The 13,094-nt window shown below is 35.9% G+C and overlaps 1 protein-coding gene across 7 annotated transcripts in view; it reads right to left on the minus strand.

Annotated features, from left to right (window-relative positions):
• The window catches only part of LOC131166383 (probable aspartyl aminopeptidase), a 50,842-nt gene that overhangs the window by 2,184 nt on the left and 35,564 nt on the right, over positions 1–13,094 (minus strand). For 3 of the 7 annotated variants that reach the window (XM_058124889.1, XM_058124893.1, XM_058124890.1), the window contains exon 9: positions 8,284–8,396. In XM_058124889.1, coding sequence (XP_057980872.1) covers positions 8,284–8,396 — 113 coding nt within the window. Of the gene's footprint in view, positions 1–7,790; positions 8,161–8,283; positions 8,397–13,094 lie in introns of those variants that run through there. The other 4 variants (XM_058124895.1, XM_058124894.1, XM_058124892.1 and 1 more) reach the window with 2 other exon arrangements.

Below are 13,094 nucleotides of genomic sequence, written 5' to 3' on the forward strand. Positions count from 1 at the left end.
ATCAAGAAGTCTAAAAAACCGTTTAAGACAAAAAGAAATCGGAATAAAATATGAAAAAATTGTAGAAATATAGAAAATTTTGAAAAATATAAAGAGACGATAAAAAATGCAAATATATATATATATATATATATATATATATATATATTAGTGAAGCTAACAAAGAGCTTATGATACTTTATATACTAGACAAGATACAAAAGAAGAAAAGAAAGACATTTATAAACTTTCTAAAGTTAGAGAAAGAAAATGCAAAAATTTAGGTGATGTAAAATGTATAAAGGACGAGAATAATAATGTCTTAATTAAAGAAGAAGACATAAAAAAAAAGGTGGCAAAGATACTTTGGCAAGTTGTTTAACAAAAACTAAAATGAAATATTGTACTTGGAAGTGACAAATGAGGAGAAGATTAAAAATAGGAGATTTATTCACAAAATTAGAGTTCTTGAAAATGAAAAGCGGGAAATCAGTAGGACCAGATAAAATACCAACTGAAGTTTGGAAATGTTTAGAGGATAAAAGAAATATTTGGTTAACTAATTTATTCAACATTATTATAAAAACCAAGAAAATGCCAGAAGAATGGAGGAAAGGTGCGTTAGTACCTTCATACAAAAACAAAGGCGATATTCAAAACTATAATAACTATCATGGAATTAAGATTATGCATCATATGATAAAATTATAGGATAGGATAATTGAACATATAATAAGACTAGAAACAAGGATTTCAGAAAATCAATTTGATTTTATGCGGAGATCAACAACGAAAGCTATTTATCCTTTAAGAAGTTTAATGGAAAAGTTTAGGGAGAAGAAAAGGGACTTGCATATGGTTTTATTGACCTAGAGAAAGTTTATGATAGCTTATGATAGAGTACTTAGGCCCGTTCTTTGATAGGTCTTAGAAAACAAAGAGGTTTGCAATAGGCATACTGAGGTCATTAAGGATATTATGATAGAGTAGTGACTAGCGTTAGCATTGTAGGAGGGGAATCTAGGGATTTTCCAATCCAAATAGGTGTACATCAAAATTCTACTTTGAGTCCTTATATTTTTACTTTGGTGATTGATGAACTTTATCCAAAATGAGATCCCTTGGTGTGTGTTGTTTGCAGATGATATGGTGCTGATTTATGACAATAGGAATGAAGTGGAATCTAAAGTAGAACTTTGGAAAGCCACATTAGAGTCTAAAGGATTTAGGATAAGTAAGAATAATACAAAATATATGAAATATAATTTCAATAATGTAAGGAGTAGTAGTGGAGAGAAGATTAAATTTGATAATCAAGAGATTATAGCACTAATAGATGTAGATACCTAGGATCTATTATGCAAGCGGAAGGGGAAATTGAAGAAGATATAGTAAATAGAATTAAAACAAGTTGGGTAAAATGGAGGAGTGCATTAGGTGTGTTGTATGACCATAGAATACCTTTAAAGTTAAAAGGAAAGTTTTATAAGAAGTCTATAAGGCTGACTATGAGAAAAAAATATGTACCAAAAGTATAAGTTGCTGAAATGTGAATGTTAAGGTGGAGTTGTATAACATTAAAAAATAAATTAAAAAATGAGCATATATGCAATAATTTAGGCATAGCATCAATTGTAGACAAGATAAGGGAGGGGCGGCTTATATGGTTTGGGCATTTGAAACGCAGACCTAGTAGAGCACGTGAGAAGAAGTGAGTTAGTTATTGTTTTTGGCATAAAAGGGGTAGAGGTAGGCCTAAAATAACTTGGAATAAGGTAGTGACGAAGGATCAAATAGCCCTTAATCTAATAGAGAGAAAAAACTATCGATTGGGTGAATTGGCAAAAAAGGTTTCATGTAACCGACCCACCTAGTGGGACTTAAGGCCTGTTAGTTTTTTTTTTTTTGTTGTTTGTGGTGCAATTACCTCTTTTTTATGCCCCTGAAAGAAGCCAGACCCACTCAATGTGCACCCAAGATTGATCATAGAATACAATGGTAGGTTGCTCCTTGTATGTCTTAAGAGTTTCAGTTTGGTGGGCTTGAACCTACATGCGTCAAAAGAGGCCCAACCCCCTTAACCTTTCTTTAGGTTGCTCAAGCCTTCGCCATGTGACATGTGCAACGTAAGTCCCCCACTCCCTTGCTCTTCTAGAACCCAGCCATGTGCCATAACTAATTGGGCTTACAAATCCTCTTTTCTCATTGGTCATACCAATAATGGGGCACCCTCTTATAGGATGATGACACGCTCCTTGACTATAAATAGGAACATATTTTATCGACACCATTCACTATCACATTGTACAGAATCTTCACACATACCCTTTTTCTTAAAATTGCATTTAGTTGGTTGTGTCAAGATTCCAGATGGTGGAGAGAACTGGTAATATATGGTGGCAATAGATTGCAGTGATATAACATTGTTGCTGTAAGTACCCCTTCCCTTGCTGCCCTTGGTTAACCTTTTAAATTTCAAGAGCTAATGTAATATTCTCTCTCTAGAAACCACAAAAACTTTCCCTAGAATCCAGAATCCCCTGATCTACTACCAAATGCTCGGCCTTCTTAAAGGTCATCAGGGTCTCCTTTTGAGGCCCTCTCATTTCATCCTGTTACTAGTGTTGGCGCCATATCTCCTCCCATATCCAAGAATCCCATCCACAAATAGTATCCTGAATCTATCAATTAGATATTCAAAATTACAATATGGTACAAATGTGGAAAAGTTCTAACAAGACCTATCATCAAAGGCTTGTTGTGATCAAGAAACTTCCACAAATTTTGAGGGCTTGAGCAAATATTCAAATGTATTGAGATCATAAGGTATTGCAAATGTGACTAGTGAAACAAAGACACAAAATTGTAGGGATACTTTTGCAAAATTTAATTGACCACTAGGTTGCATTTAAAACTAATTCAGTGAAAAAATGTAAATCCCATCTTGGGATTTTGATGGGGTTAGATTTACCCAAATAATAATGGATAAAAGGAATAAAGAGCCATAAGACTACAAGAGCAACCGACAATTATGATGGGTAACAAGTTTGAGCATTGAAAATGCTAGGTTCAAATGAAAGACTGGTTTTCTTTGTAAATAAAAGAGGGATTTAAAAACATTACTTCAAAAAGCAAATTCTATTCTACTTTTAAGGGAAAGAGCTATCATGTTAGGTTTCAATTCATTACCTTTACCAGCTTCATGTGGAAAACAAAAAATAATGTTTTAAAAACAAAACAATACATTAAGGAAGAAAATTTTCTGAATGGTCAACACCGTGAAAAGATAGTACAATTCAAATCATGGATGAATATGGCACAAGCTTCTTTGGGTAGCCCTTTTTTCTTTTTTATATAAACACGAGGAGAGTAAGGCTTTCCTCCAACAACTCATATGACTAACAATAGTAAGAAAAAAGTAGCTTAAGCTATAACTTAACTCTTGTGCAGCAAAACAATCCATCCTCTCTGCAAATCATTGAGAGGAAAACACATGAAGAGACCATTTTCTGAACAGCAAAGAGATTCAAGAAAAATCACTCAGACTCGCACCAAATTATTTGATATAACAGACCCTAAAAGCTTCTCTTCAATCAAACAGAACAAAGAACGGCAAACACTGTACTCCACAAAGCTTTCCTCCTTTCCCTTCCCAAAACCTCAGAAATTAGAAGCACGAAAATCAGCTTCCTCTGGTAACCATGGTTCAAGGCTTTTTATGAACAACAGAAGCTTCTCATATTGCACTTTAAGATATCAAGAGTACAGTAGGTTTCTTTGGCTAGTGATCACATGATGACCAATGATTACAGATTCTCCCAACTTTCTGCCATAGTATACATCAGCCCAAATGGTCGGTAGTAGGGATGAGCATTATTCAGTTTTAACCGAATTAATTGACCAAATTTGGTTGGTTCGGTTCGGTTTTATAATTTGGTAAATTTGATGATTCGGTTTTTGGTTTGGTTATGGAGAAAGTGAATTTCGGTTCACTGATTTAACCAAATTATGTACTTAATTAATAATTAAATATAAATTATATAATTTAGGGTTCCCACAATTCCCTAAATCCATAAAATTCCCAAATTATCTAATTAATTAATTATGTAATTAATTAATAATTAAATATAAATTATTAAGTTGAATTTTGAAAGCATACAAATTATACAATCATATTTTTTTTCCATAATTAATTATAATTTGATTCAGTTAAATTCGGTTAACCGAATTAACCGAAAATTTGGTTCAGTAGGATACAGTTCGGCTAAGGAGTGTAATTTGGTCGGTTCAATTATAATAGAGAGTTAACCGAAAAAATGTTAATTCAGTTAATTGGCCGAACCGACGGATTGCACACCCCTAGTCAGCAGTGCCATCAAGTTGGGTCACTCAAAATCCTCGAGTGTTTCCTTTGCAATAGCCACCGCAAACAACAATCCACTGCTACCATCAACCTTGAAATGGGTACATAAGAAAATAATTAATAGAAATTGAAAAGGATTCACCCAACTCAGTACCTCATAAAGCAAAATAGGCACATACTAAGTTGTGCGGATGCAGGTGAGGTCTATTGCAGTGTAGCACTGTAGCACCTGGCTTCAGCCTTCTTGCCTAGTTTCGCTTTAGATATTTTCAGTCTCTAATTTGTTACCTCCTTCCACCAAATTTCATGCTGCTCACTTCTCTTTTTTTCATTGAGCTAGCTTTCTTTCATGATCTTCCTCTCCTGGTGGTTGAGCTGGTTTTGCTTCTCTTTTTAAAGAAACTAAGAAAAAGAGAATATAAACAGAAGCCAAATACTTTTAAAGGAGGGTAATCAGGGGTGCTCTTGGCAAGAACTTAGATGGTAAGCAATTTGATCAAGGTGTGGTGAACACAACTGTTGCCAAAACAAGGTACATTCACAATTCATCCCAAACATCATGGCTCTAACCATTCCCAATGAGTATCTGTTTTCCTCTCAGCTATTCCAGGAGAATACACTAAAGCTCTCTGATGAATAGTACCTCTGGAAATAAGACATTGAGAGAATTTTGTCGACATGTATTCTCCTTCAGAATCAGATAGATATTTTTTTCATTCTAATTTGTTAATTTTGTGTTGTTCACTCCAACATGACCAAAATTGCATAAATGGAGTGAAGAGTTGAAGTGCTTCTTGATGGGCTAGAAATGTTGGATAATTTTGAGTGGTGCAGAGGCAGAACCTGGGGATGTGGTAAGAAGATATTTTCAAGTTGCTTTGGTCTGGTAGAGCTATGCATGCAATCATAGCATCAGTAGCTGTTGAGATGTGCAGCATGTGCCCCATTTGTGAGTACATTACATACCCAAAAGGCATGGATTCCTTTGGGCGGAGTTAATAAACGGAATACTGTAAGTAAAAATCAACTACATCGCCTGAATCAGGGTAGTTGCGGCTCTTCCTTGGAATTGTGTTAAGGTGAAGAAACTTTGTGATCAGCTGGAGGCTTTTGATAAGAAAAAATATGACACTAGTAAAATCTTAATCAGATAAGGGTGAAATTAAAGAAAAAAAATGATGGGATAACCTGACCTTATTAACTGCAAAAGGGCAAATATAACCCTTATTTTCTTAATGCAAATGTGCATGAGATATATATGTGAAGGAGAATGAAGAGTCTGAGCCTATCTGGACAAAGTGTAGATCCTAATCCTAGGGATTCACTTCTACACCCAAATTTTTTTAAGGGCAAGGCCAAAAAAGCAGCACCAGGAGCTCTTCCAAGAACAGTAAGTGGAAGCTGGGGTGAGTGTCTTCACTTTCTTCATGAGGTGGGGGTCTTCACTTTCTTCAATGGAACAGCAGCATAGTCATTTAGTACTTGACATGGTTGATCCTGGGAGTTTCAATTCTGCAGAACCTATTGGAGCAATAGATGGAGTTGAGTGTGATATGGCTTTTAGTGAGGTGTGAAGCAGTAGCAGTAGCAATCTTAAGTTCTCCTGTTACAGAACCGGCTCTAAGGTTATGTTTGGTTCGTGGAATATCTACTCATATGAATAAAATGGAATGATACAGAAATTGAATAAAATTGTATAAGGATATAATAATTTCAAAAATAAAAAAATCCACTTATGCAAAATGTTTTAGGACAGTCATAGACATTCCCATAGTGAAATTTGGAAATAGGAATTCCTTGTATGTCACATCAATGAATTAATAAAATTTTACATTGTCATTTGCACTATAAAGGGCGTCCCAGGCCACAAGGCTCCCTGCTTTGCGAGGGTAGGGGATGGGTTGTCACAGTGTACTCAATCTTACCCCTACTTTCACACAGAGGGACTCTTTCCTTGGACTTGAACCTGTGAACAACTGGTCACAAAGGAGCAACCTTACCGTCGATCCATGGTCCGCTCTCAAAGCAGCCTTACCCCTGCTTTTGCTCTATATGATGACAGCATATTTCATTTTCTAAGCTTTCAAAAAATATATTATGACCTTTCTGTTTCGAGGAATTGACATTCTGGAAACTAAATGTAACCTAAACACTGTTGTAAGAGAGAAAAGAACATCAATCTTTGAGTCAGTTTTCTCTTTCAACTGTTCTTGCGAAGCTCTGAGGTAAGGTTTTATTCTTTCAGGAGTGAAGGCAAGATCCACTTTCAATTGAGGGAATAGCATTAGCAGGCTTGCAGTTGAATTGAGATCTGATTAGTACAAGATCAAAAGTCTATCACTCTCTCACGGTCACAGCTTGTGCTTTAAATCAAACAATGGAACTAAAGGTTGACTAAACTTATACTTTATTACCTCTTATTCCTCTATGCTTCAATAGAGAGAATGTTCCAGCTAGAATAGCAGTAGGATATAGGAGAGAGTAAGGAATGGTTGGCCTTAGCAATGTTTCACTCCTTATTCATAGCTAACCAAGAGTCAGCTCATTCAAGATGATAAGAGAATGGTGGACAATGCAACAAAAGCAGAGACTCGTGCAGCAGCAAGCACGGACATCCCCAAAGACTAGCACAGTCTTCACTTATTCCTTAAAAGATGAAAAGAGGTAATCCCATAAGTCACTTCCTTTTATGCCTAACACTAATGATTTTATTGAACAGTGCGTAGCCAGCAGAGGTGTGAAGGCCAAGACCCTCACCCAAGTGAGAGGGCAGAAACATACTTGAAATGAGAGATGAATTAACAACACAAACAGTTCTGTCTACAGATACCAAAGAGTAGCCCAACTTAGAATAGTGAACCTAGTGACAGGCTGACAGCAGAATCATTAAATTATTTCTTAGACTGACCGCATAAATCTTTCCCGATGTGCATGTTGTTAGCCGTTCATTTATATTTAAACTTTTTTCGCTTATCCATTGTTCCTAATTAACTTGTGTTTAACATGGTTTAACAAATAGTAGAATTTCAGCATAACCATATATTTATCATAAATTCGTCAATAATCTTATTTTTCATTGGATCTGCGAGTTATCTTGGCACTTGCTTTTCCACTAGGTCAATAAAACTATATGTTAAAAAAATCTCATTAATGCAAATAAAATACAATGTAAGAAATGAGCTCATAATTCGTATTTGACAATATATTAGGAAAAAAATATGGATGTGCAAAACATTTTTCATTTCTTTTAATGTTATAGCATAGATGTAATATAGCAACATAAGGGGGAGGAAAAAAGAAGAAACCTTTCAGGTCTCTAGAATATCCATGAATGTAAATGTGCTAACTCTTTTTACATATCTGTAACAGATAATAAAATATATCTATTTCTTATTATTTTTTTTGCCCCCATTTGCTTGAAGATGTTAGATCCCTGGATCTGCCCCTGTTGTCTACAATCAGATAAAATATAGTTGATTTGAAGAGTATTGAAAATTGTTCGATTCCCACTAGTTACACAATCACATGAATTCAGTAACAATAAATAAAAATAAGATATTACATGCCCTGTGTTCTGTGAAGTATGATCACTAAATTGGCCATCTGCAACATGGTGGGGATGCAGAAATGCAGGAATTGTACGCCTTAGGTCCCAGTGTGGACGTTTAAGCTAGGGCACCATCATGTTATAGAACTAAACTCCATAGATAATGTTTCCTTTCCCACGAGCTATAGGACATCAGAAGTTACTTACAATCCATCCAATAGTATATATATTACTGATTTCAAAAGAAGAATCAAAATGAATAATGGATTCCCTGAGAAACATCCCCATGAACATGCATTGTTAATGTGTTGTACCACCAAGAGACTTAAAAAAGCTTACAACTGGGAAACAATATTTAAGTTCAAGAAAGCAAAGTATTGTACTAGGGTAATACCTGTGCATGGAAAGCTGAGCAATGCCACAATCAACAGTACGGATACCAACCCCTGAAGCGAGTATGGGACCTATGGTTGATCCACATCCCATATCATTTCTCACCACGAATTCCTACATAGAAATTATGAGTAAGAAAACTTCCTTTTTTCCTTAAATGTTCTTTGATTCACATGAAGCATGTCCAATTATGTTTCATTAGCCATTGTCCCATGACAGCATAAATTTATTAGTTTTTTTCCTATGCACGGAAGAGATATTCTCAAAGAATAATAAATGTTTAGATCCATTTCAAATCTTTTGTATTCAACAGTTGCTGATACATGGGAGCAAGAATACATATCTCACCTGCATTCAATGATTCATTGATGAGGAATTCAGGGCCAAAACAAAGAACACAACCCACTGGCCCAGCAAAAATATAAAGTAAAAAGAACAACTCACTTACTGAGACCTCACCCAATCCATTTATAAGTTTCAGCTTTGATAATCAGAGTGCAGGCTATGGTGTGCTCAAGGAAAAGCAATTTTGAAGATCAAAGCCTCCAAGGCATAGGGTTAAATTTGATGTGGAGCTTACTTTGGACCTTTCACAGTCTAGCCTACTATGATCAGGTCCTAGTTTAGGTGTGTAATTTATGTTAGTAAGTTGCTTATCTTATTTTGTTCAGATCTTTCTTAATTTTATGTAGGGATATTTCAGGAATTTATATTTGATGCATATGCTCTCTAACATAATCACCCGAAAATGCTAACAGCCTAGCCAACCATGAATTGGTATGAACTTTCCACAATGTGGTAAATTTTTGTTCCAGAATCTTTAATTCAATATTTTTTCCACATTGTACTTTTTTATTAGTTAAAGCAGGGAACCATCACATTGTTTTTTTTTAATCAGTAAAGATTGTATATATTAAAGGGCATCAAAGGGAAGAGAATCTGAAGTACAGGAAATTAATCACCCAGAGGGTCTCACAAAAATCGAAAATTACATTGAATTCATTTGCCACAAGTCCATATGCCAACTAGTAACTGCGGTAAACACTGCTCTTTGCTGAACTGAAGCATTGAGATTGAATTTTGGTAAACACTTCTTTTCCTCTCTATTTTCAGTCATTATCAATCTATTTCACAAAATAAAATCTCTTCCACATTTAGAAACACCTCAACATCCTCACCAAAATATGCAAGTGTCACTATACATTTTTTCGCCAGTATACCTATAAAAGTATAACACTAATGTTCCACATTTTAGAGCATATGCCGTAGCACTGCAAACCCCGTTCCATGTTCTAGGTAACATTGGTTTTAAATTTGTGTAGGGATCTTTGTTATTAACGTTTGGGCTAGCTAGGTTATAGGAATCTTATATGTGGCATTCAGTAGGATTATGTTGTGTTTGACAAGTCAATTTTGGTTGCTTCCTATTTTGGATATCAATTCCTAATAGGAAATGATTTACTAGAATCCATATATGAACATGAAACTTCTTTCAACAAAGAAGGAATTATGAGAATCCTAGAGCATGCTTTTAGGATTGTATGGAAAAATTTTAAGCTAGGAGAAATGCCTGTGGATTTTGGGTGTGATTTCCAAAAAATTCTAGATGGGATACTTAAAGACAGCCTCTTTTCATCTTTCTTTAATTTCCCACATTTTCATCAAAATTCATTCATAAACAACCTTTCTTTCATGTCCAAAAAACCCTCAATTTCTAACCTTTGAAACCCAAACCATTTTTCTTTCAATTAGAATTAAGAGATCTAAAATCCACAGAGTATTCATGAAGTTACCAGTCACAGGTACCATTCATAATATGAAGGCAACATCTAACAACATCCTAAACCCTTGACTTCTTCATCCAATCTTAACCCTGTACCAAACTCCTCTGCAAACCCCAATTGCTCACATATTTTCCTACTATTTTCCCTCAAATAATGCTAGATATTAGCCTCCAAAACCATTCTTCCGTCACTGTCCTGCATCATAGACCTAGCCAGTTGCTACTTCACATCATGTGGAGACCTGTCAAACCAGAAACTCCCTGGATGCCTGTATAACAGCATGATTTCAAAATGCATTTGAGAAAAAAAAAAAAAAATTCAAGGCAGCTTGATGCTTTTTTTATGCTCTCTAGATCCATGCAAATCATAAATTGGATATAATTTTCTATTATTATTGTTAGATTACCACTTTATTAGAAAGATTAAGCTGTTAGGTACTTAGGTTGTGGCACGTCTTTTTCCAGAAGTTTCTTTCCAAAACCAGAATGATGGAACATTAGAGCAGGGGCCAAGCAATCAGTCAAGAGACTCAATGCTGATACACCAGGTACAAATAATGATCAGGATACTGAATCTGAATTAAAATTGAAAGATCATAGTGCTTGTGTTGTCGACTCGTCCATAATTTTTTTAATTAAGTGGTTAATAATTATGGGAATTGGCAGCAATGGGAGTTTGGTTAAGGGTGGGGAGGATCAGAGTAGTACCAAAAAGATGGATACTCTGGGTTATAATGGTGGGAATAAGATTGTTAGTGGTGGAGAAAAGCCTTATATGGCTTGGTCTATCTTGATGGGTGGTACTGAAGGAGGGAGTTATGGTGACTCTGTTGTAAATGAAGTAATCATGAGGGTTATGTTGATGAAACTCCGAAGGAATTGATGCTGAAATTGGGTGAGAAGGAGAGTTACCGCGGTCACATTAAGGATAAAAAACAAATGGGGTGATAAATCTGATAATGGAAGTCATCTTGATAGTGATTTTGCATGCGATGGTGGCATATTATCATGAATTTAGTGAGCATTATGGGTATGTTTCAAACTCCTCAGATTTAGTAGGAGACTTTTCATAGGTGCAGGCAAGTTCGCCTAAAGGCTTAGAAGCTGTTTATCTCTTCGAAGATGATGTTACAGGTATAGGGCAGCAGGTGGCTGAACTGGGTAGGGGTGGAATTTCACCCATCTTTATTTCTCCTTGGGGGAGGTTAATGAAAGGATATTGAAGCTCAATAATGATTGGACAAGATGGGCAAAAGTTAAATCTTTCTGATGGGGACTTGTGATTGTGGACCTTTGCTTGCAAATCTCCTTGGCTGTAAGCTCGGAACCTTTTCTATTACCTATCTTGGCCTCCCCTTAGGAGCCAAGTTTAAGGGTGTTTGGGACCCCATTATTGGCAGGTTTGAAATGAAACTCGCTAGTTGGAAAAAGAACTTTTTGGTCGAAAGAAAATTCCTATGGGAGAACACGGGCAAGGTCTTCAAATATCATCTTCTTAAATGGGGTCTTCGCAAAAGGGCAGCCTTGGTCTCAGATCCCTTACCATATTTATTAAGGCCCTTTTAGGGAAATGGATTTGGAGATTCATTTTTGTTTTGTTGGTTTTTCTTTTTTTGATAGAATGGATTTGGAGATTCATGACAGACAAAAACCACTTCTGGAGAGATATCATAGCTATTAAGTATGGTCTCCATCATAATAGTCGGAATACTCCCTTGAATAGAAATGCTTTCAATTGGGAGCATGATACTTTACTGATTTTTTTAGCAGTCTATAGCATTCAGTGTCAGGCCACTTCTAATGAGCCTAAATGGGTTTTGAGCAAGGATGGAAACTTCATGGTCAGCTCATTCTACAAACACCTTAGCTCCCCGGCTGAGAGCAACACCAACCTCCCTTGGAAACTAATTTGGAAAGCTGCAGCCCCTACTAAGGTTGGCTTTTTTCACATTGGAAGCAACTCTTGGGAGGATCCTTACTATGGACAATCTTCAAAGAAAAGGCTCTTCTTTTGTCAATAGATACATTTTATGCCTGCAGCAGGCAGAAACGGTAGATCAAGTCCTTCTGCATTGTTCAACGACAAAGAAAATGTGGAACTTAGCCATCTCCATAGTCAAACAGAAGTGGGTCACTGCAGCCACGGTGGAAGGTGAACCCTGTGCTTGGAAAGGGATCAGATCAAATATGGAAGGAAGAAAGTCTCTCTCCATCATTCTCCTTGCAATTTTTTGGGTGGGGTATGGAGAGAAAGGAATAAAAGAGCCTTCAAAGGAACTACTCTCCCATTGAGGCTGCCATGGACCATTGGATTGCTATGATCTCTGGCAGGCATTCCACGCTGTTGGGAGGGAATCCTTTGTAATCCTTGACTTTCTTGATACTTTTTAGTAAGGAATGTTTCTTTCTTGTTGTTTCCTTTGTACTTGGGTTGCATCTCCTTGATGCCTCTTTTCAATAAAATATCTATTTTCTGATTAAAAAAATGATTGGACAAGATGGATTATTGTTGACTAATCCTAGAGGGAAGGAAGTTCACTTAGATTGAGGTAAAATCATGGGGAGAAAAGGACAGCATAGGTTTGCTAATTTGAAGTCTTCTATCAATTACAATGGAAAGGGCTTAAGAAAGGGCTTTCTTATTTGATTGTGTTAGGTATTTTTATTTGCCTTCTTTGTAATTTTTTTAATTATTTCATTTTTTTTTCTTGAGGATTTCTGGTCCTCCTTTAGCTTGTAATTCTTCTTCTCCTCACTTAATATATTTATTTTCTTATAAAAAAATAAAAAAGCACAAAACTAGTGTTGGAGATGCACACTCCCTCCATCAGGTTGACTGCTTTCTCTCCTCTGTTCTCTTTCTTTTTCTTATTCTTCTTCTTTCCCTAACCCTATTTTGGTTGCAAGGCTAACAACTAACTCTTTTCCACTTGTGTCACAGTATCAGAGCAGGTTATTGTTTACAATTATAGTTTGTAGTTCCAATTCACATTGTTCATGGCTACTGTTTGCATTACTGTTCATTGCTG

This window comes from Malania oleifera, chromosome 10 (assembly GCF_029873635.1).
Source record: "Malania oleifera isolate guangnan ecotype guangnan chromosome 10, ASM2987363v1, whole genome shotgun sequence".
Classification (NCBI taxonomy): domain Eukaryota; kingdom Viridiplantae; phylum Streptophyta; class Magnoliopsida; order Santalales; family Ximeniaceae; genus Malania; species Malania oleifera.